Below are 24,519 nucleotides of genomic sequence, written 5' to 3' on the forward strand. Positions count from 1 at the left end.
AATAGACGCATTTCGTCGAGTCGGTTTTTTGTTCAGTTTTGGACTTTGTTTCGGATATCCATCAGCCCATATCAACATATGTCGTCCATCAGGGCATATCAAGAGAAATATCGTGCCAATACCGTCATCCACTGATCTTAAGGGAAGAGACAAAGAAAGCTACCTGAAAGAAATTCGGAGGAACAACGACTAGGAGAAGAATTTAGGATGAAGAAGGATAAAGCCAATAGGCGACAGCAAGAGAGAGGCGGCCACTGGACATGGGCACCAATAATCCGCTACACACGAGGTATTGACAAATCTAGGTTTTGAAATAAAACTTTGTTTAACTTGTCTAAATCTAGGGTTTTTTCTTTATGATAAGTTTAAATCTAGGTTTATTGATTAATAAACAATTGAAATCTAGGCTAATAAACAAATTGATTGTAATTTTTACATAGGATTCATAACTCATGTGGTAAGTGGATTAATTTAATCGTAGTCGATTTCAAGGGTTTCTTCCCAGATTCGGTTTTTATAGGGTCATTTCTTCAATGTTGAATTTTCTAACAAGAGTCAACTTCCAATTGAAAATTCAAAGAGCGGCAAACTACTCAATTAGTAGGTTTGAATATAACAGTTCTTCATGCATGTTCAAGACAAGAGTAGACTTGTTAGTTAATCAGTTATTGAAATAGCTTTACATAAATAAACGACAGTAATTATTGGCTAACTTCCCGCTTATTGTTACCAAATTCTCAATTTTACAGACCAAAAAGGCACTCTCTAAATAATAGCCTCTATCTTCATCCAGATCTCCAATATTTTTACCTTTCCCTTCATTTAACTTCACCAGGAATTGTATTTCCCTAGAATGGTAATCACAATTGTATTCTTGGTGAAGCTGGAGCACCTTGAGCTTTTTCTTAGTCCCTGCCCTAATATTGATGAACTGGAGCATCTTGAGTTGCGAATTGAAATAGATACCGAGGAGGCCAGGACAACAGAACAGTACAAAATAAGATGGATTTCACCTTCACCTTCATTTTTTCTTTTTGAACCTTCCCTTACCTTTGCTTCTCTATAAGAATTGTTGTTGTTGTCTGTCTTTGGTAAACCTGCTATGTTCTTGCTCTGAATATTTGCCTATATCTTCTTCTAGATCTCCACTTTTTTTAATTTTCCCCTTCATTTTCACCAAATATTTTGGGATGCGAGAGTTCACTCTATTGTAACTTCTTAAACTAGTTATTACGTTGATGCTAGAACTGTTGCACTGAGCTATACCGGCAATTGTATTGCCCACTTGTATTCATTGCCCTCCAGAATGCTGGTGGTACCAGCTACATCAATGGCATTTTCATTCTCTGGTCGTGCACATAGTTTTGTTTGCAGGCGACTATTTTAGGTGTGACGATACCCCCACCCCCACCATCGTAACTTGCATTTTGTTTTTGTCACCGGTGACCATAGTTGGTTCTCTTTGTCACCACCCCTAGTATTGATGAAATGGGAGCATCTTGAGCATCTATTTATAAATTAGGAAGGGAGAACCAAAGACCCTAAAGACTGTTCTTCCTAGCTCGACGTGCAAGCCAGTCTGCTGGAGAGTTATTCAACCGTTTTATATACAAAACTCTAAAGGACACAGACTAGAAAGTAAATTCCGACAATGTTCCAAAAGATCCGAACTTCTGCAATCCACGCTAGAACTGTGGCCATTCACAAATTCCACCAGTTGGAGACAATCACTAACAAACACAACTTTGGAAAGATTCATCTCTTCTTCCCAAGAGATTGCCAAAATTAAAGCAGCAGCTTCAGCTCCTACTGCATCTTGAATCCACCCAAAATCTGATCTAGCCCTCTTACTTTTCCTGCAACATCAAACCAAATAACTCCAATACCCATTTTAAAATCCTTGTAAGAACCATCCACAAACATAATATGGTCTACTTCAGTTCCTGGAATTTTAACTTCACAGAGACACTCTTGTGATAAAGGGATTCACTTATATCAAATGTCTCACTGGATTTACTCATTGTTGTGAACTGAATCAAGACTTGGATTTTTCAGTAAATCTCCCTCTCTTTTTTTTCTAATTTCTTCTTTGGTCCAAAAAGACGAAAATAATTTAATTAACACCTTAAATTATATTATGTAACTTAATTAAATAATATAAAGAGAAATTAAATGAAGGCAGTTTAATTATTAAGTGACCATTATGGATGTGAAACTCATTGATTTACTACACAAAATGACCGTATAATTTTGTGTTAGATGCCCCTCTATCACAATAGAAAGCCCTAAGTTGGCCTTTCTTTACAAAACTTGGTGGTGAGGAATTTAAACGGTAAAATAGACGCATTTCGTCGAGTCGGTTTTTCGTTCAGTTTTGGGCTTTGTTTCGGATATCCATAAGCCCATATCAACATATGTCGTCCATCAGGGCATATCAAGAGAAATATTGTGCCAATACCGTCATCCACTGATCTTAAGGGAAGAGACAAAGAAAGATACCTGAAAGAAATTCGGAGGAACAACGACTAGGAGAAGAATTTAGGATGAAGAAGGATAAAGCCAATAGGCGACAGCAAGAGAGAGGAGGCCACTGGACCAGGGCACCAATAATCCGCTACACACGAGGTATTGACGAATCTAGGTTTTGAAATAAAACTTTGTTTAACTTGTCTAAATCTAGGGTTTTTTCTTTATGATAAGTTTAAATCTAGGTTTATTGATTAATAAACAATTGAAATCTAGGGTAATAAACAAATTGATTGTAATTTCTACATAGGATTCATAACTCATGTGGTAAGTGGATTAATTTAATCGTAGTCGATTTCAAGGGTTTCTTCCCAGATTCGGTTTTTATAGGGTCATTTCTTCAATGTTGAATTTTCTAACAAGAGTTAACTTTCAATTGAAAATTCAAAGAGCGGCAAACTATTCAATTAGTAGGTTTGAATATAACAGTTCTTTATGCATGCTCAAGACAAGAGTAGACTTGTTAGTTAATCAGTTATTGAAATAGCTTTACATAAATAAATGACAGTAATTATTGGCTAACTTCCCGCTTATTGTTACCAAATTCTCAATTTTACAGAACAAAAAGCCGCTCTCTAAATATTAGCCTCTATCTTCATCCAGATCTCCAATATTTTTACCTTTCCCTTCATTTAACTTCACCAGCAATTGTATTTCCCTAGAATGGTAATCACAATTGTATTCTTGGTGAAGCTGGAGCACCTTGAGCTTTTTCTTAGTCCCTGCCCTAATATTGATGAACTGGAGCATCTTGAGCTGCGAATTGAAATAGATACCCAGGAGGCCAGGACAACAGAACAGTACAAAATAAGATGGATTTCACCTTCACCTTAATTTTTTCTTTTTGAACCTTCGCTTACCTTTGCTTCTCTATAAGAATTGCTGTTGTTGTTGGTCTTTGGTAAAACTGCTCTGTTCTTGCTCTGAATATTTGCCTATATCTTCTTCTAGATCTCCACTTTTTTTAATTTTCCCCTTCATTTTCACCAAATATTTTGGGATGCGAGAGTTCACTCTATTGTAACTTCTTAAACTAGTTATTACGTTGATGCTAGAACTGTTGCACTGAGCTTCACCGGAAATTGTATTGCCCACTTGTATTCATTGCCCTCCAGAATGCTGGTGGTACCAGCTACATCAATGGCATTTTCATTCTCTGGTCGTGCACACAGTTTTGTTTGCAGGCGACTATTTTAGGTGTGACGATACCCCCACCCCCACCATCGTAGCTTGCATTTTGTTTTTGTCACCGGTGACCATAGTTGGTTCTCTTTGTCACCACCCCTAGTATTGATGAAATGGGAGCATCTTGAGCATCTATTTATAAATTAGGAAGGGAGAACCAAAGACCCTAAATACTGTTCTTCCTAGCCCGACGTGCAAGCCAATCTGCTGGGGAGTTATTCAACCGTTTTATATACAAAACTCTAAAGGACATAGACTAGAAAGTAAATTCCGACAATGTTCCAAAAGATCCGAACTTCTGCAATCCACGCTAGAAATGTGGCCATTCACAAATTCCACCAGTTGGAGACAATCACTAACAAACACAACTTTGGAAAGATTCATCTCTTCTTCCCAAGAGATTGCCAAAATTAAAGCAGCAGCTTCAGCTCCTACTGCATCTTGAATCCACCCAAAATCTGATCTAGCCCTCTTACTTTTCCTGCAACATCACACCAAATAACTCCAATACCCATTTTAAAATCCTTGTAAGAACCATCCACAAACATAATATGGTCTACTTCAGTTCCTGGAATTTTAACTTCACAGAGACACTCTTGTGATAAAGGGATTCACTTATATCAAATGTCTCACTGGATTTACTCATTGTTGTGAACTGAATCAAGACTTGGATTTTTCAGTAAATCTCCCTCTCTTTTTTTTCTAATTTCTTCTTTGGTCCAAAAAGACGAAAATAATTTAATTAACACCTTAAATTATATTATGTAACTTAATTAAATAATATAAAGAGAAATTAAATGAAGGCAGTTTAATTATTAAGTGACCATTATGGATGTGAAACTCATTGATTTACTACACAAAATGACCGTATAATTTTGTGTTAGATGCCCCTCTATCACAATAGAAAGCCCTAAGTTGGCCTTTCTTTACAAAACTTGGTGGTGAGGAATTTAAACGGTAAAATAGACGCATTTCGTCGAGTCGGTTTTTCGTTCAGTTTTGGGCTTTGTTTCGGATATCCATAAGCCCATATCAACATATGTCGTCCATCAGGGCATATCAAGAGAAATATCGTGCCAATACCGTCATCCACTGATCTTAAGGGAAGAGACAAAGAAAGATACCTGAAAGAAATTCGGAGGAACAACGACTAGGAGAAGAATTTAGGATGAAGAAGGATAAAGCCAATAGGCGATAGCAAGGGAGAGGCGGCCACTGGACCAGGGCTCAAATAATCGGCTACACACGAGGTATTGACAAATCTAGGTTTTGAAATAAAACTTTGTTTAACTTGTCTAAATCTAGGTTTTTTTCTTTATGATAAGTTTAAATCTAGGTTTATTGATTAATAAACAATTGAAATCTAGGGTAATAAACAAATTGATTGTAATTTCTACATAGGATTCATAACTCATGTGGTAAGTGGATTAATTTAATCGTAGTCGATTTCAAGGGTTTCTTCCCAGATTCGGTTTTTATAGGGTCATTTCTTCAATTTTGAATTTTCTAACAAGAGTTAACTTTCAATTGAAAATTCAAAGAGCGGCAAACTATTCAATTAGTAGGTTTGAATATAACAGTTCTTCATGCATGCTCAAGACAAGAGTAGACTTGTTAGTTAATCAGTTATTGAAATAGCTTTACATAAATAAACGACAGTAATTATTGGCTAACTTCCCGCTTATTGTTACCAAATTCTCAATTTTACAGACCAAAAAGGCACTCTCTAAATAATAGCCTCTATCTTCATCCAGATCTCCAATATTTTTACCTTTCCCTTCATTTAACTTCACCAGGAATTGTATTTCCCTAGAATGGTAATCACAATTGTATTCTTGGTGAAGCTGGAGCACCTTGAGCTTTTTCTTAGTCCCTGCCCTAATATTGATGAACTGGAGCATCTTGAGTTGCGAATTGAAATAGATACCCAGGAGGCCAGGACAACAGAACAGTACAAAATAAGAAGGATTTCACCTTCACCTTCATTTTTTCTTTTTGAACCTTCCCTTACCTTTGCTTCTCTATAAGAATTGTTGTTGTTGTCTGTCTTTGGTAAACCTGCTATGTTCTTGCTCTGAATATTTGCCTATATCTTCTTCTAGATCTCCACTTTTTTTAATTTTCCCCTTCATTTTCACCAAATATTTTGGGATGCGAGAGTTCACTCTATTGTAACTTCTTAAACTAGTTATTACGTTGATGCTAGAACTGTTGCACTGAGCTATACCGGCAATTGTATTGCCCACTTGTATTCATTGCCCTCCAGAATGCTGGTGGTACCAGCTACATCAATGGCATTTTCATTCTCTGGTCTTGCACATAGTTTTGTTTGCAGGCGACTATTTTAGGTGTGACGATACCCCCACCCCCACCATCGTAACTTGCATTTTGTTTTTGTCACCGGTGACCATAGTTGGTTCTCTTTGTCACCACCCCTAGTATTGATGAAATGGGAGCATCTTGAGAATCTATTTATAAATTAGGAAGGGAGAACCAAAGACCCTAAAGACTGTTCTTCCTAGCCCGACGTGCAAGCCAGTCTGCTGGAGAGTTATTCAACTGTTTTATATACAAAACTCTAAAGGACACAGTACTAGAAAGTAAATTCCGACAATGTTCCAAAAGATCCGAACTTCTCCAATCCACGCTAGAACTGTGGCCATTCACAAATTCCACCAGTTGGAGACAATCACTAACAAACACAACTTTGGAAAGATTCATCTCTTCTTCCCAAGAGATTGCCAAAATTAAAGCAGTAGCTTCAGCTCCTACTGCATCTTGAATCCACCCAAAATCTGAACTAGCCCTCTTACTTTTCCTGCAACATCACACCAAATAACTCCAATACCCATTTTAAAATCCTTGTAAGAACCATCCACAAACATAATATGGTCTACTTCAGTTCCTGAAATTTTAACTTCACAGAGACACTCTTGTGATAAAGGAATTCACCTACATCAAATGTCTCACTGGATTCACTCATTGTTGTGAACTGAATCAAGACTTGGATTTTTCGGTAAATCTCCCTCTCTCTTTTTTCTAATTTCTTCTTTGGTCCAAAAAGAGGAAAATAATTTAATTAACAACTTAAATTATATTATGTAACGTAATTAAATAATATAAAGAGAAATTAAATGAAGGCAGTTTAATTATTACGTGACCATTATGGATGTGAAACTCATTGATTTACTACACAAAATGACCGTATAATTTTGTGTTAGATGCCCCTCTATCACAATAGAAATCCCTAAGTTGGCCTTTTTTTTACAAAACTTGGTGGTGAGGAATTTAAACGGTAAAATAGACGCATTTCGTCGAGTCGGTTTTTTGTTCAGATTTGGACTTTGTTTCGGATATCCATCAGCCCATATCAACATATGTCGTCCATCAGGGCATATCAAGAGAAATATCGTGCCAATACCGTCATCCACTGATCTTAAGGGAAGAGACAAAAAAAGTTACCTGAAAGAAATTCGGAGGAACAACGACTAAGAGAAGAATTTAGGATGAAGAAGGATAAAGCCAATAGGCGACAGCAAGAGAGAGGCGGCCACTGGACCAGGGCACCAATAATCCGCTATACACGAGGTATTGACAAATCTATGTTTTGAAATAAAACTTTGTTTAACTTGTCTAAATCTAGGGTTTTTTCTTTATGATAAGTTTAAATCTAGGTTTATTGATTAATAAACAATTGAAATCTAGGGTAATAAACAAATTGATTGTAATTTCTACATAGGATTCATAACTCATGTGGTAAGTGGATTAATTTAATCGTAGTCGATTTCAAAGGTTTCTTCCCAGATTCGGTTTTTATAGGGTCATTTCTTCAATGTTGAATTTTCTAACAAGAGTTAACTTTCAATTGAAAATTCAAAGAGCGGCAAACTATTCAATTAGTAGGTTTGAATATAACAGTTCTTCATGCATGCTCAAGACAAGAGTAGACTTGTTAGTTAATCGGTTATTGAAATAGCTTTACATAAATAAACGACAGTAATTATTGGCTAACTTCCCGCTTATTGTTACCAAATTCTCAATTTTACAGACCAAAAAGCCGCTCTCTAAATATTAGCCTCTATCTTCATCCAGATCTCCACTATTTTTACCTTTCCCTTCATTTAACTTCACCAGCAATTGTATTTCCCTAGAATGGTAATCACAATTGTATTCTTGGTGAAGTTGGAGAACCTTGAGCTTTTTCTTAGTCCCTGCCCTAATATTGATGAACTGGAGCATCTTGAGCTGCGAATTGAAATAGATACCCAGGAGGCCAGGACAACAGAACAGTACAAAATAAGATGGATTTCACCTTCACCTTCATTTTTTCTTTTTGAACCTTCGCTTACCTTTGCTTCTCTATAAGAATTGTTGTTGTTGTTGGTCTTTGGTAAAACTGCTCTGTTCTTGCTCTGAATATTTGCCTATATCTTCTTCTAGATCTCCATTTTTTTTAATTTCCCCCTTCATTTTCACCAAATATTTTTGGATGCGAGAGTTCACTCTATTGTAACTTCTTAAACTAGTTATTACGTTGATGCTAGAACTGTTGCACTGAGCTTCACCGGCAATTGTATTGCCCACTTGTATTCATTGCCCTCCAGAATGCAGGTGGTACCAGCTACATCAATGGCATTTTCATTCTCTGGTCGTGCACACAGTTTTGTTTGCAGGCGACTATTTTAGGTTTGACGATACCCCCACCCCCACCATCGTAACTTGCATTTTGTTTTTGTCACCGGTGACCATAGTTGGTTCTCTTTGTCACCACCCCTAGTATTGATGAAATGGGAGCATCGTGAGCATCTATTTATAAATTAGGAAGGGAGAACCAAAGACCCTAAAGACTGTTCTTCCTAGCCCGACGTGCAAGCCAGTCTGCTGGAGAGTTATCCAACCGTTTTATATACAAAACTCTAAAGGACACAGTACTAGAAAGTAAATTCCGACAATGTTCCAAAAGATCCAAACTTCTCCAATCCACGCTAGAACTGTGGACATTCACAAATTCCACCAGTTGGAGACAATCACTAACAAACACAACTTTGGAAAGATTCATCCCTTCTTCCCAAGAGATTGCCAAAATTAAAGCAGCAGCTTCAGCTCCTACTGCATCTTGAATCCACCCAAAATCTGATCTAGCCCTCTTACTTTTCCTGCAACATCACACCAAATAACTCCAATACCCATTTTAAAATCCTTGTAAGAACCATGCACAAACATAATATGGTCTACTTCAGTTCCTGGAATTTTAACTTCACAGAGACACTCTTGTGATAAAGGAATTCACCTACATCAAATGTCTCACTGGATTCACTCATTGTTGTGAACTGAATCAAGACTTGGATTTTTCGGTAAATCTCCCTCTCTCTTTTTTCTAATTTCTTCTTTGGTCCAAAAAGAGAAAAATAATTTAATTAACAACTTAAATTATATTATGTAACGTAATTAAATAATATAAAGAGAAATTAAATGAAAGCAGTTTAATTATTACGTGACCATTGTGGAAGTGAAACTCATTGATTTACTACACAAAATGACTGTATAATTTTGTGTTAGATGCCCCTCTATCACAATAGAAAGCCCTAAGTTGGCCTTTCTTTACAAAACTTGGTGGTGAGGAATTTAAACGGTAAAATAGACGCATTTCGCCGAGTCGGTTTTTCGTTCAGTTTTGGGCTTTGTTTCGGATATCCATCAGCCCATATCAACATATGTCGTCCATCAGGGCATATCAAGAGAAATATCGTGCCAATACCGTCATCCACTGATCTTAAGGGAAGAGACAAAGAAAGCTACCTGAAAGAAATTCGGAGGAACAACGACTAGGAGAAGAATTTAGGATGAAGAAGGATAAAGCCAATAGGCGACAGCAAGAGAAAGGTGGCCACTGGACCAGGGCTCCAATAATCGGCTAGACACAAGGTATTGACAAATCTAGGTTTTAAAATAAAACTTTGTTTAACTTGTCTAAATCTAGGTTTTTTTCTTTATGATAAGTTTAAATCTAGGGTAATAAACAAATTGATTGTAATTTCTACATAGGATTCATAACTCATGTGGATGACGGTATTGGCACAATATTTCTCTTGATATGCCCTAATGGACGACATGTTGATGCGAGAGTTCACTCTATTGTAACTTCTTAAACTAGTTATTACGTTGATGCTAGAACTGTTGCACTGAGCTTCACCGGCAATTGTATTGCCCACTTGTATTCATTGCCCTCCAGAATGCTGGTGGTACCAGCTACATCAATGGCATTTTCATTCTCTGGTCGTGCACACAGTTTTGTTTGCAGGCGATTATTTTAGGTGTGACGATACCCCCACCCCCACCATCGTAACTTGCATTTTGTTTTTGTCACCGGTGACCATAGTTGGTTCACTTTGTCACCACCCCTAGTATTGATGAAATGGGAGCATCTTGAGCTGTGAAAGGGAAATTAAGCAGATTCCCATGACACAAGTTCTTGGACCTCAGAACGGCACAAATTTGTATCGAGCAAGTCTTTTGCCCCAATGAATCTGTGCACTCAATTCACACACATATATAGGACTAGTATAATTTATTGCTGCAAACATGGTGTATTCATTACCTTTATTGTGTACCATGCTAAATTTGTACTACTATGTTGTTATTATATTAATCATACCATATGGGAAAGATATGAATTGATGCCCACCTGTATCGCATTTTCTCAAGTCTCCTTTAGAAGGTCTCTTCCATGCACACCTCCAACTACTCTTCTTAGTATTTTCGTTGTAATGTGAGACTTTTTACTTCCTGCAGGAAACGTGCGAAACGCAAGAGTGAGCACTGTAAAGCATGCCCTGCTAGACTGTGACAAATGTGATTTTCAGGGGAATCAGTATCAAATGGCAAACCATACATTTTTTGAGCACGAACTGGAGCGGTGTGATGAATGTGCTTACAGAGGTACCAAGATTGAGCTATCAGAACATAAAAGACTTTCACCATGTTTGTTTACTCCTGACTCATCTGAGTCGTCTGGATCTGAATCATCTGGATTTGAGTGAAATCACCTGACTCATCTGGATCTGAGTCGATATGTTTGTTTTGAGTCAGATCTGACTCATCTGACTCGGAAATAAGTGAGTCAGTGGTTTGGTCCCATGAGTCAGGGGTATTTTGTTACCTGACTCAAATGAGTCCGAGTCAGGGGTTATGTCTGAGTCAGAGGTCGAGTCAGATCTGACTCAAAATGGAAAACAAACGGTCTGACTGCTGACTCGGTCCGAGTCAGGGGTTGACTCAAATTCAGACACCGAATCAGCTGCAAACAAACAAGTTCTTTGTCATGAAAGGTTCCAGATGGGCAACAGGTAAAATAACACGGGAGTAGTTCAAAACTGGGTACATTGCTTTTCAAAACATTTGCAGTATTGTAATAATGAAATTCCGATTGAATTCATGGCATGCTTAAGATTCATAACTTTAAAATAGTATGTTTTGATGAATTCAAGGTAACTTTTGCTTAAAATGTGACTGGAAATATTTTGATGAATTTCATAGAAGCTCGGTACTGTATTTCCTGTGTTTTGTTCAAACTGGATTCGTTTATATAAGTACAATTTCACGATTAAGAAAGATTACCTGTTCAAGATCCATCAATAAGCTTTACTTTAGAGCTCGGTATCAAATTCCTAATAGAGCTTTACTTTCTCACTGTAATCATTGTTGTTTGAACATTCAAAGAGTTCATCCAACTGTCCAACCTACAATCGAAAAAGGAAACATGATGTGCCTGGGTGTTGATCTTTTCAATGTTTCATCTGACTCAAAATAATACATATTGGATGATCTAGTCACATAAACTCAGTGAAGGGTTCTGTGTGCATTTATAAATACTGCATCATTTTAATATGCATGATAAACTAGCGTGATATTAGATGATACATGGGGGGGACAAATAAAAAAAATGAGATGAAACATGGCAATGTATTTGCAGATTTTATTGCCTCTTGTGAGTAGACCACATCTGAAAATAGACTAATAGAGGATTCAGAACCCTTTACAAAACCAAAACCACAAGGTGCTAATAGGATCTAGATCATGTTCAAATAAGAATAGACAGAGATTTAAATTGAATTGTGAAGATTTAATAAAGAATCCTGAATTACCTGTTCAAGATCCATCAATAAGGTAACTAGATGTTTCCCAGACTTTCTTCTGATTCGGTGGTCTTGATGTTTGATGCTGAAATAAAAAACCATAATTAGAAATCACATAAACAGGGGAAAAAACTCCATGAAAGAAAATTTGATTGTTTAATAGAACAGCCGATCTGTATTAATTCGATCTCAAACCTGTTATATGATTTTGAAACTTAACAAATAGTCTAAAAGATCAAAAACACACACCTCCATTCTGAAGAGAAGTCTTCGTTTGGTTTCTGGATTTGAATTAACCGATACATAATCTTCTCCTAATGATGAAACAACAAGCGTTGTGGATTTGACGCTAACATGTTATCAAGATCACCATAGGTAGGACATGGAGAGTCGTGTGTTCCCGAGAGTTCATCCAATAGGGTTGAGGTGATTTTGGTGAGGTTCCAGGACCTTTTAGATCCAACTGTTATGATGTTCATGGTATATGACGGATATCCAAACTCGACAGATATTCATCCAACATATGTTTTCAGCGCCGGTTTTTCTGAAGCATAAAAGCACCCGAATTTGTATGACCATGGCGGTGATTTCTTGAAGAAGATGGATGGTAGGTAGTTTTTTTTTTCTTTTTCTCTGAGAGATTGAAGAGAGAGAAACGAGGAAGAGATTGATACGAATTCAATGAGGAAGAAATTAAGGAAGGAAGATGATGCAGTTGAACGGACGGCCTAATATCCGAAATTGATTGGCGCTACCAAGAATAAATCGTAACGCGTGGAGGAGTGGTCATCGTAATTCAATGGGTGGTACCTTATCGAGATTGCTGTTTTCCTAATGTCTATGATTCTGTAGCCGTAAGATTGTCACCGTTACGAAGACGTATCGGACGTGGACTTTCTTAAATATCTTAAACTCCGAGAAACTTCCCAAACTAGTCCTGTTTTCTGTTCAGAAAATCTAAAAACGTGTAGAGGTAATGAGGAAACATATTAAGAAAGAAAGATGGAATAAACGCGTTTTTACCAACCAATGAGATATTGCCACGACCCACGAGGCTGAAAGATAAAAAAAAATCTTATTTTTTACCGGAATTTTCTGAAAAATTAATATACAGCAATTACCTTTTTTATCCTTCACCTCAGTTTTCAAAAGATGAAAAGCACTGGACACCATCTCATGCGTAAGAATATAAATCTCTTTAATCTAAATCTTACTTTTACTTTTGCTTTTGACCACTCTTGGCACGTCATGATAGCTTATCAGGATGCATATTGTACTTATCATGCATATTGTACTTATCATGCATATATACGTATTCCGAACGAGAGACTCAGGTCTAAGTTTAGTAATATTTGAACCTGTGATGTTGAAAACTGATATATTTATGATCCAGTTCATCCGAACGAGAGACTCGGATCTAACTCTAGTAATCTTTGAACCTTGGATATTCAAAACTGATATATTTCTGATCCAGTTCATCCAAATGAGACTCAGGTCTAATTTTACTTTACTATAGTTCGAACTTGGGATATTCAAAACTGATATATTTCTGATCCAGTTCATCCAAACGAGAGACTCGGGTCTAAGTTTAGTAATTTTTGAACCTGGGATGTTCAAAACTGATATATTTCTGATCCAGTTCATCCGAACGAGAGACTCGGGTCTAAGTTTAGTAATATTTGAACCTGGGATGTTGAAAACTGATATAGTTCTGATCCAGTTCATCCGAACGAGAGACTCGGGTCTAACTTTAGTAATCTTTGAACCTGGGATGTTCAAAACTGATATATTTCTGATCCAGTTCGTTCGAACGAGAGAATCGGGTCTAAGTTTAGTAATATTTGAAACTGGGATGTTGAAAACTGATATATTTCTGATCCAGTTCATCCGAACGAGAGACTCGGGTATAACTTTAATAATCTTTGAACCTGGGATGTTCAAAATTGATATATTTCTGATCCAGTTCGTCCGAACGAGAGACTCAGGTCTAAGTTTAATAGTATTTGAACCTGGGATGTTGAAAATTGGTATATTTCTGATCCAGTTCATCCGAACGAGAGACTTGGGTCTAACCCTAGTAATCCTTGAACCTGGGATGTTCAAAACAGATATATTTATGATCCAGTTCGTCCGAACGAGAGACTCAGGTCTAAGTTTAACAATATTTGAACCTGAGACGTTGAAAATTAATATATTTCTGATCCAGTTCATCCGAACGAGAAACTCAGGTCTAACTCTAGCAATCTTTGAACCTGGGATGTTTTCGAATCTGATATATTTCTTCTTCAGTTCACCCGAATGAGAAACCCAGGCCTAACTTTATTAATCTTCGAACCTGGGATGTTCGAATTTGATATATTTTGTCTTCAGTTCATCTAAATGAGAAACTTGGGTCTAACTCAAGTAATCTTTGAACCTGGGATGTTCAAATATAATATATTCTGGGTTCCTTATAATGAGGGACTAAAGTCTGTATCTTGTAATCTCTGAACCTAAGATGATAAAATATGTAATTCCACATCTTCGGTTCCTCGAAATGATGTCCCAAACATATATAGCTCTGATACCCGCTGTCACATGCCCATTTAACGACCTAAAATTTTCACGGGACATGACGGAATACTTTGTGGTTCGATAAACTTCACGCACAAGTACTCAACCTTGCACACTTGTATCAAGGAATGCATCTTCCTTCACTCTTAAGGATTTACACAATGAAAGTATTCATCTTATTTTCTCTCTAATCTTCATGCCACCATAAGCATAAGAGATCTTCCATGCATCAGACCAATTAATATAACTCACACAAATCAACAACACAATGAACACAAAAATATTACACTTTCAACCCATTTTATTGCATCAAAGGAAGATTACATAACATAGTCCATCTCATGGACTAAACAGGACATTCACCCTCTTAAGTGAATGCCTAAGTCTCTCTACATCAGTGGTTCTTCTCTCAATCGAAAGACACCAAACTTATTGATCCCTAAGATATTTATAATGCTAAACATCACGCCGAAACTTTTGTGCAACCGCTTGCACATCCTACAGACAGCCACGTAGTTTCCCTAACCGCCAATATGCTTTTCAACTTTCATCTTTTGTGTTGTCAAGCCAAATGATGCCGCATCTGTTCTTGGTGGTTAGGATTTAACAATCTTGGTTAAAAATACACTTTATATCCGTCTCAATCCAATTCCATGCTCTGGCATACGTGTGATGCACACACAACATGTAACTGACAGCTTGAAGCAGCATCTAGCCAACATGGCATTGTACCTTTTTTGGCTTGAGCCAATGTGCAGCCATCATAATCCAACACCCGTCTTGGCCTAAGCCAATGTACAACCATCTTAGCGCTACAATAAACTTGGCCATGTTGCTTGGCTCAACTTCATACTTTAGGTGCATCACCTTCATTCTTTTTGCCCAGGAATAGATAACAATGTCGCATTTGGCGATGCCACTGTTGCATATGCATTGTCCAAGCCTTGGGCAACGCTTAAGTCATACATTGCATTCCCTAATTCCTTCCTTGAGCTGGGCCAACTATGAATCAAGGATATGCAACACTATCGCATAGTATGTGTAAGTAACCTTTCTTGTATCGGTCATCTTGATGCTTCATCGTTGGACTATGCAGCTCCATTATCCATACCACTGACTTCGGTATCGCGCCATCTTGGGACTTCACTGTCTCGGACAGTAACAGTTAAGGACAAGTGCTGCTGAAAAGATTCCGAGCTAAATACCCTTGTAGATTTTAATTTCTATAACAGAATGTCTTCACTTTGTTCTTGAGGGACTAAAGACATCGGTAACACGAGTCTTTTGATAAACTATCATGGGCTATATGTTTTTAACTATGCAAGACATCAGAATTTCATTGTTGATTTATAATGCAACCGCTTTATTACGTATCATAAATTAAAATAATATTCATCGATAACTAATATATCCCAGTTGCGAGAGAATGTATCATCTCTTCGAGCAACCACATGGGTTACATGGTTGTCATGGAATACAAGAAAACGTTGCGAGAGAATGTATCATCTCTTCGTGCAACCACATGGGTTACATGGTTGTTATGGAATACAAGAAAACACTAATTAATAGATAGTATTATGAAAGATTTGCAAACCAATCGAGCTCCTCTGAAGTCGACCTTGACCAATTAGGTTCAATCCAAGACCATGATGCCCACCCCTTTGTATCATAAAAATCTTTTGAAGAACGTTGATTCCCAAGAGAATGGTAATTACCTGTATCAAGTGAATACAATAATATTCCTTCCCCATGCAAGGACAATCTAGAAAAATATATCTTGTTCTCCATATCAGCACGCGGAGCAATTCTTGAGACACAAGATGTATAGCTGATGAATAACATATGTTTTCCCAGACTCTTTACTCTGACCCATTCCTTCTTCGAGAAATTTAATCTGAAAATTCCTTTGAATACCCCCATACGTCCTAATTTCACTAATAAAAGATCTCCTCCACACTCCACCAGAAAGCTAGGATATGCACCATCAAATATTCCGCGGGGCTTATTAACAACTTGGTAACTCCAATTAATGTTGTCTTCCGAGCTTAAAGTTCCTACAAGTCCATTATAATCTACAGAATACAAAATCCCTTTGTATAGAACTGGAGTGTTAAGTGATGGCATGTAGTACCCATCCGTATCGATATTATCAAACATGTGATCCCTCCAAGACTTCTCTCCCCTTGCAATGATATAGACACGGATACCCTCATCTTCTTCATCTACTTGAATGCCATAAACTACACAATCAGAACAAGTCGGTAATGAAAAGAATGAGATGTTGGAGAAGTGGTAATGTTGAGGCAAATCCGGAATATTAATGGTCTCTTTCGTGAAGGGGTTGTGAAAGAATAATCTGTGAGCTCCCTCCGACATAAGTAGCCAGCCGTCCTTTTGGAAACGAATTATAGCTCCTTTTAGCAAGGGACGTTCCATAAAGTAGTTCTCATTATTATGCATCGGGTCGACAAAATTGTAGACAGTGCACTCATTGTTGACAGAAAATACTAGCCATGGAGACACATATCTGTTGCTTAAGATCGTACCGGAAGTTGGTGTTTGCTTAAATATAGGTAGATTCGATCGAATTGCTTTACAGACTAATCGAAATTGTTTGTAGTCAATTGGATGGAGATAACTTGCTGTCTTGAGTAGAGTGTCGTCTTGAAGAATACTCCAAGGTCCTTGTTGATTTACTTCTCCCTGATTCTCACATTTGTTATTTAATCTTACTCCAATGCTGGTTATGAAATCTCTTTCTTCCCGTCTATTTAACATAAGTTCAGATCTTTCTTGTTCTCCAACCCTGCAGATTATTGCATAAGTTAACTATTAGTGATAATGGAACAACACTGAGTCAAAAAAAATTTGATTAGCAAGGGAATGCTCGGTACCTGAAAGTGGTAGGCATCATAATCCAATCTGACGAAAAGCATGGTGTTGGAAGCTTTAGACACGGCAACGTTACAGTACCAGTGCCTTCTAATTCAAATTTGTACAAGCTCTGATCCTCGGGCAGTGTGTAATACAAACAACCCCTATTGAAACCCAACTCAGCTGCCGAGCAACAAGCTGTTGTGCTTTTGCCAGAAAAGAGAACATGATCACCAAAACTGCTCACCTCCTTCCACTGCATTAAAGAAAAATTCAACCTGGCAACGTTCAGTGAGATGACTTCCTGACCTTGCACTTCATCGCCTCGAATCGTGTAACGAAAAACAAGCCTGTAAAGTTAGAAAGTACAGTTGTACTTATGAGGTTGCTAATTTTCATCAACTAAAAGAAACAAGAGTTGAATTCGATGGAACCTAAATCAGAGAAAATTAGCAACTTCTACGGAGAAAAAATCCCTCTTTATTTGTTGCATCAGAAAATATTTCTTCTAAAATAATAAAACATAAATTATATAAAGGATAGTGCGGCCATTAAAAAACGATTTAACAGCAGTAAAACACAATTGAAAATTTTGCCTCAGGATAAAAAATAAATACATAATTGAGCTGGGGCTCTTGATTTTCTAAGAAGGGGCGATTTTTACTTCCGCATATTAGAAAGCCCACTCCCTATGGGCTTACCAGATGACCCAGGAATGGAAAAGCATTTTACTTATTAGATACTCCAAAGTTTTACAGAGAAGACAAAAAATATCAGAGAGATCTTGATCCAGAGAAAAAAAACTTGAGAGAAGTGAACTATGAAGAAGGGTGGAAAGAGTAAAGCGAGTAGGAAGAAGCAGGAAAAGAAGGGTGGTGACTGGAATGCGGGTCCTCAAACCAATCCTCCAACCACAGGAGGTAATAAATCCAAAACTCGAGATTATACCACTCGTACCCAGTTTGATTCACGCTTTTGTTCTCTACTTGTCTTGGTCGTCTTCTATAAACAATATGCTATTCAATTCGAAGCCTAGGAAAGTATTCAAAGCTTTCTTTAATTGCGTATTTCCCTGAAATTGTATCTAGGGTTTAAGAAATTTCAGACATAATTAGAAAGTTTAGAACAAGATTAGAAGGTTTAGGGGGCGAAATTAAACAAAATTGATGAAATTAGAAATTTTATTGGAAAAATTAGACCTAATATTCTCAAGACAGTTGGGTGCCAGTTTACAAGCCTGGTTTTTCTCATATACATATATCAGAACATAGACTCCATCATTGAAAAAGAACTGTGACGCTTGTTTAACTTCATCACCAAGGTAGAAACCTCTTTTGTGTATGCTAGCGTTGGTCTTGAATGTTGAATGTCTTGTAGGAACGTATAATAGATGACTGGTAGCTTTAGCTTTCCTCCTGTTCTTGATGATGATGGCGATTTGCATACAACTGTTAACAAAATAATATCCGTTACTCTGTATCAAAATGGAAGTAACATAATTATATGGAAAGCTATTTTTTTGGGAGATCACGTTCCTTATATCTGTTCACAATTACTTGTGTAAAATCTTCGAAGAAGCATACGGCATCATACATATTCTTATGATAGAAATGGATGTCAAAGCCTTACTCTAACAGAAGTCTTATAAATCTTGCATTCATTTTACAAATTCTTGAACAATGAGAAAAACATGAGAAGTATCTGTTTCACCGCTAGTGTACAAGGATAACATGACTCTGCACTATAATCCAGATTATCAAAAACTTCCTCGTGTACAAGGATAACATAAAATTCAAACTAGTACATTACATACTCAGACTCGGTCGGTGTAAACAGAGAATAGTCTGACCAACCATGTTACTCTATTTTTGAAATTTTTCGTGACAAAATGGTTGGATCTGTAAGTCCTCAAGTCCTTTTATCCCTTAGTTACGTGTGTTACTATTATTATGCAAAAACTCTAGAGATATGGTTGGACCTTCGGATCCTAACATCTCTGCTGTAGACTGTTAGTAAACTTGTTATCTGGTTTGGATGTGTTACAATTAGTTCAAACAATGCTATTGAAACCTGTTCTTTTACTACGGAATTGGTGTGGAATAGTTCGATTTAATCTTCAGCATTTGACCTGGTTCTATTATAACTGCAATCTATTTCCTAATTCCAAAATGAACCATGACAATGAACACATAGCGTAAAGTTATTATAACATAAAGCAGAGAAACACTTACATACAGGATTGTACACAAGGAGAAGAGATCCCGATCCTACCTGAAGATGCAAAAGTGCTAAATTTTTCATTTTTCGTAAAAAAATATACTACAGACACTAAATAAGGAGAAATAGGATCCCTTGTCAGGGTTTTCAATTTTCCATCTAATAACTGATACTTTGGATACTTACCAGAGACGAGTATACAAATATTGCCAACGAACTCTTCCAACTAAATCGTAAGCAGCCTCATCCCCTGTCAGTGACCCATCTTAGTAAGTCTAAAATAATGCGAGAAGTAATAATACTAGTATAACTACAATAAAACTGTCATGGATTACAAGTACTTGAAAATCACTGAGTGCAACATAATTCAAGTACAAGTAATTTTGAATGTTCAGAAAAGGCATTCTTCCTTGTGGTAGTTGATTTTCTTTATGATCTTTATTCACCTGCATATAATGTTGTACTTATATACAGATGCATGTTGCTCTAATATAAAGATACTACGCTACAGGTGATATTCAAAATCGTAGGCGAAACGTAGTCATTCACGAGCCTTATACGTGCCCACATTGCCCAGAGTTTGAAGGTACGAAGAACAAGTGGAGGACACACAATTTCACTGAGCATGAACAACAGTGAAGAGGGTTTCAGGTGAAAGGGGGCGGAAGAAACAAGAAGTTATTAAGTACAGAACAAGATACATATTATGAGTTGGAGTGAAGTAGGACATAACAAACTATAAGAAAGCTGGTTTTGATGATTTAGTTAATACTGCTGGGTATGGATTTCAAGCTATTAATTTTCTATTCAAATGATAATCTACTCAAATGCTGATAAGTAGCTTAGTAGCTTTGAGATTTGACCTGAAGGAAATCTTGGTAATCATAAGACTATCGTATAAAAGTATGTTTTTACTACATATTCTATGTTGTGATTTTTATGCATTGCTTCTTGTTTTATAGTGGTGGTGCTACATAACTAGAAGTAGTTCCATGTGCTAAATAACTAGATCTTTCTGTTCTGATTATGTGGCCTTATGTTTGACTAGTGACTTACCTGTTTGTTTCCACACCACAGCAAACTTAGATTATTAGAAATCAAATTGGGTTTCTATATGAATCTTCTATATGTGAGAGCATGATTTCATAAGATTGTCATTGAATTGTATGATCTAATGAAGCATCGTGCATCCTATTTCTTCCACAACTTGAGATGGATCTATTACATCCATCAATTCTATTAAATAAGGTACCTTGATCCAGTTGTTTTTAAGAGTTCTTTTTCTTCTGATTGGGGAGCTGATGCAGAGTCTAGCCGGGTACCTATTTTCAAACAAAAAACAAAATTAGAAATCACAAAAACAGGGGAAAAAACTTTCAAGGGAACAATTGATCTGAAATAAGGTATGACAATTGAAGACATGAGATATCTAAGACTAATTGATACGTTCTCCGATGGAAAATAGTCTAAAAAATCTACAAACAGGACATTGAAACACACACCTTCAATCTTAAGAGAAGTCTTCTTTTGGTTCATGGATTTAAATTAACCACTACATAATCTTCTCCTAATGATGAAACGTTGGAGAGTCGTATGTTCCCGATTCATTCAATAGGGTTGAGGTGATTTTGGTGATGGTCCAGAGACATACAGGAGGATCCAGGACCTTTTAGATCCAGCTCTTGAGATGTTCATAGCATATAACCGCCCATGTCTATCCAAACTCGACTGATATTCATCCAATATATGTTTTGTCAACAGGTTGAACAGCGCCGGTTTTTCTGAAGCACCGGAATTGGTATGATCATGGAGGTGATTTCTTGAAGAAGATGGATGGTAGGTATTTCTTTTTTATTCTCTTTTTTCTCAGAGAGAGAGAGAGAGAGAGAGAGAGAGATTAATACGAATTTAATGAGGAAGAAATTAAGGAAGGAAGATGATGCAGTTGGAACGGACGGACTAATGGCCGAAAATCATTGGCGTTACCAAGAATAAATCGAACGCGTGGAGGAGTGGTTGTCGTAATTTAATGGGTGGTATCTTATGGAGATTGGTGTTTTCCTAATCTCTATGACTTTATTAGCCGTTAGATGTCACCGATACCAAGTCGTAAAGTCCGAACTTTCCCAAACCAGAACTGTTTCAGTTCAGAAAATCTAAAAAGCGTGTTGAGGTTTTACACCCTAATGAGGAAAGATATTAAGAAAGATATCAGTAATAAACGCGTTTTTACTACCCAATGAGGTATTGCCACGTGGCTAGATAAAATAAAATTCTTTTTTGTACCGAGTAATATACAGTAATTACCTTTTTCTTTTAACAATACAAAATTCCGAAATTAAGCACATACAATTTCCATGTATGCTTCACCTCAGTTTTCAAAAGATGAAAAGCACTGGACACCATCTCATGCGTAAGAATCTAAATCTCTTTAATAAAGCCATAGGGGTCGGTCCTTAGCAAGAACATGATGGAGTCCCATCTACAATAATTTAACTTACTTTACCCAAACCTAATTCTTTATTTTTCTTCTCTTTAGTACTCTTTTCTAAAATAATAACAATGACTTTCTTTCCACAAAGTGGTAAAGTGAAAAAAAGGTAATCTTACTTTTACTTTTGCTTTTGACCACTCTTGGCACGTCACGATAGCTTATCAGGATGCATATTGTATTTATCATGCATATATACGTATTCTATACGAGGATGATACGAACGGTTTCCGTCTGTTAACTCTACCCACAGTTCAAACATATGGTACCACTACAGGCTGTTGATTGTTTTGATTTTTTAAATAAGGCATCTCGTGGTGTGAGTAATTGTTGATTTGTTCGATAAATATAGTAAGGGGGGGCATCATGCCCCTGTCGTTTCTTTTGGGCATTACCCATCCAATCCATCATGTGCCATCCTTTTCCACCCACTAGCGAGAAAAATGAAAGAAAAAAAAAAGAAGTAAAAAATGAATCGTCTATCGAAAGCGTGGGAGTATACAGTGCATTTAGTCAGGGGAACCAAGGCCTAGCAACTCCTTCCTCACTTGATCTTGATCCCAGTTTGCTTCCTAGCAGGTTTTATCCATAAAAAAAGGGGAGTGCCCTTAGTAATTTTGGTGAGTGCTCTGTTTCAGTCAAAGTTTTCAAAAGTATGGGCTGAAGATAAAGATGAGAAAATTACGGGATTAATATGGTTTTGAAAATTTCTAATCACCATGACCCATATTTTAGCTAGCCAACGATTATCTCACATTGGATCTACAGTGCTTTTGTACAATGAAAGGAGTCAAGTCCTTCGCCATCCCCTGTCATGTCATTTCTGTTTCCCCAGTGCATGTTAATATCATTTTCCACCCACACCCTGCAACCACAAAAATCATAATGATTCCTCCAGAGTACATGTTCTTTCTGTAATTTCCACTGGCTTCATATACTCATCACTCCTTCATACCTCAACGGCTCGACGTTTAACAACAGCACTACGACTACGAGACATATTCTGGGTAAAGTTGAAGATATTCACGTGTCTCATTTTAGATGAATAGTAGTGGATGCTGACATTTTGGCTAGATGGTGACACTTGATCGAAACAACAAAAAAGATTTCTATTCCTTGCATACGCCATCCATTACTCTGTAGGACCTTCCTGCCTTGCTAAAGGACACAGGAGAGCTTATTTTGTTTGCTGAACCATACCAGCCCACCATGGTCACGAGTTCTTTCTGACTTTCAGGGACCAAATATAGAGCTCGTTTTGGGCACCAATTTTAGAGATGAAGATATATACCATCCGCTTGTGAATCCAACAGCTACCATCCCTCTCAGTGCACATCATAGAGATCGCCAAGGCTCTACGATCAAGCGAACAAAGAAACACATCGAAGGTGAGACTTGAGATGGAATGGTAGATGACTTCAAAGGTAAGTGGCATGGGGGGGCCCACATTAACCTATCCTGTTGTCCTGTTCACCCACTGATAGAAGAACAAGTGAAAGTAGGTGTACCTAACTCATACTCATCAACAACTCCACTGGCAGCTGGCAGGTGGCTATATATCTTCCCCTCCCGACCCGATGTCTACTTAACGCGGATGATCGGATTTCAGCTGCGGGTGTGAGCACACAAACCACGAGTGGGTCCGAACGCTCACAATCAATCATTATCATCTAAAGAGATTGTGACGATGATATCCTGGTGTTGATTCATTGGCTCAAAACCTTCGGGTTTATCATGGCCTCATCTAACAACTCCATGCGAGGCGTTTGCGCATGGGATATAAGTAGTAAGGAAAACAAAACATATAAGTAAACATCCATGGAGCAAAATAAATGTAAAGTGCTGAAATGTAAATAAGACCAAGGTTTACGTGGTTCAGCGCTAAGGCTTACATCCACGGGGTTTGTTGTTTTACTATGTTCTTCACGGTTACACGAATAGTTGAATGACTTTTGGGTTTACATGTTTCTCTCTTCTAAGTGATTAACTTACCCTTACTATCTCTCTCTCTCTCTCTCCTTCTCTTCCTGATATTATCGATCCCCCTTTCTCTTGGTGGAGATTGGGTATTTATAAGGTTAGGACGTGGGACCCATCTCTGAAGACCGTTGGAACCTTATCTTCTTGTATCCTTGTGTCCATCCCGCGGAGGTCTGCGTTTGCCCCTTGATCCCGCAGAAGCATCCTCGCTCGTTCCACAGGTTGGTCGACACGTACACTGCTCGGAGTGTTTAATGCGGGTAGTTGAGGGGTCTGCTCGTGTCAGACAAGTGTCTTCTGCCCCTGTCAGTCCGTGTCAGCTAACTTTCTCTCCACCGTTGATCTTAGCTTCTCTTTTGGGGATGAGATAAAGTAACTCCTCGGGGTTTATTTGGTGTTTCATGACGCATCATGTTTTGATGTTTTGGCCTGCATGCTTTCCACGTATCTTTTTATATACACGTGTCTGATAGTGAGATATATGTGTACACAATTTGCCCCTTTTCTTCGGGCTTGAATGACTAATGGGTGCCTTGAAGAAAAACTATCGTCGCATAT

The 24,519-nt window shown here is 37.5% G+C and overlaps 1 protein-coding gene and 1 long non-coding RNA gene across 7 annotated transcripts; both read right to left on the minus strand.

Annotated features, from left to right (window-relative positions):
• Window positions 1-9,215: 9,215 nt before the first annotated feature.
• On the minus strand, window positions 9,216-12,673 carry LOC113350347. 4 transcript variants are annotated; one of them, XR_003360763.1, is made up of 5 exons: window positions 12,096-12,673; window positions 11,856-11,931; window positions 11,329-11,450; window positions 10,604-10,664; window positions 9,216-10,497 (listed from the first exon to the last, which is right to left on the minus strand). It is a non-coding gene; the product is annotated as an uncharacterized LOC113350347 (long non-coding RNA). The 4 variants fall into 4 exon arrangements; XR_003360764.1 differs by lacking the exon at window positions 10,604-10,664 and having other exon boundaries at window positions 12,096-12,668; XR_003360762.1 differs by having other exon boundaries at window positions 9,216-10,664; window positions 12,096-12,668.
• A 3,100-nt stretch (window positions 12,674-15,773) lies between these two features.
• Window positions 15,774-21,624, minus strand: LOC113350348 (F-box/kelch-repeat protein At1g57790-like). 3 transcript variants are annotated; one of them, XM_026594459.1, is made up of 7 exons: window positions 20,993-21,624; window positions 20,743-20,812; window positions 19,677-19,740; window positions 19,509-19,544; window positions 18,231-18,721; window positions 17,294-17,623; window positions 15,774-17,205 (listed from the first exon to the last, which is right to left on the minus strand). In XM_026594459.1, exons 6-7 carry the CDS (start codon window positions 17,533-17,535, stop codon window positions 15,975-15,977), a joined length of 1,473 nt encoding a protein of 490 aa, XP_026450244.1. In that variant the 5' UTR covers window positions 17,536-17,623; window positions 18,231-18,721; window positions 19,509-19,544; window positions 19,677-19,740; window positions 20,743-20,812; window positions 20,993-21,624; the 3' UTR covers window positions 15,774-15,974. The 3 variants fall into 3 exon arrangements, with proteins under 3 accessions (XP_026450244.1, XP_026450243.1, XP_026450245.1); XM_026594458.1 differs by having other exon boundaries at window positions 19,505-19,544; window positions 20,993-21,621; XM_026594460.1 differs by lacking the exons at window positions 18,231-18,721; window positions 19,509-19,544; window positions 19,677-19,740; window positions 20,743-20,812; window positions 20,993-21,624 and having other exon boundaries at window positions 17,294-17,858.
• Between the last annotated feature and the right edge of the window lie 2,895 nt (window positions 21,625-24,519).

The sequence above is a fragment of the Papaver somniferum genome, chromosome 2 (assembly GCF_003573695.1).
Source record: "Papaver somniferum cultivar HN1 chromosome 2, ASM357369v1, whole genome shotgun sequence".
Lineage (NCBI taxonomy): Eukaryota > Viridiplantae > Streptophyta > Magnoliopsida > Ranunculales > Papaveraceae > Papaver > Papaver somniferum.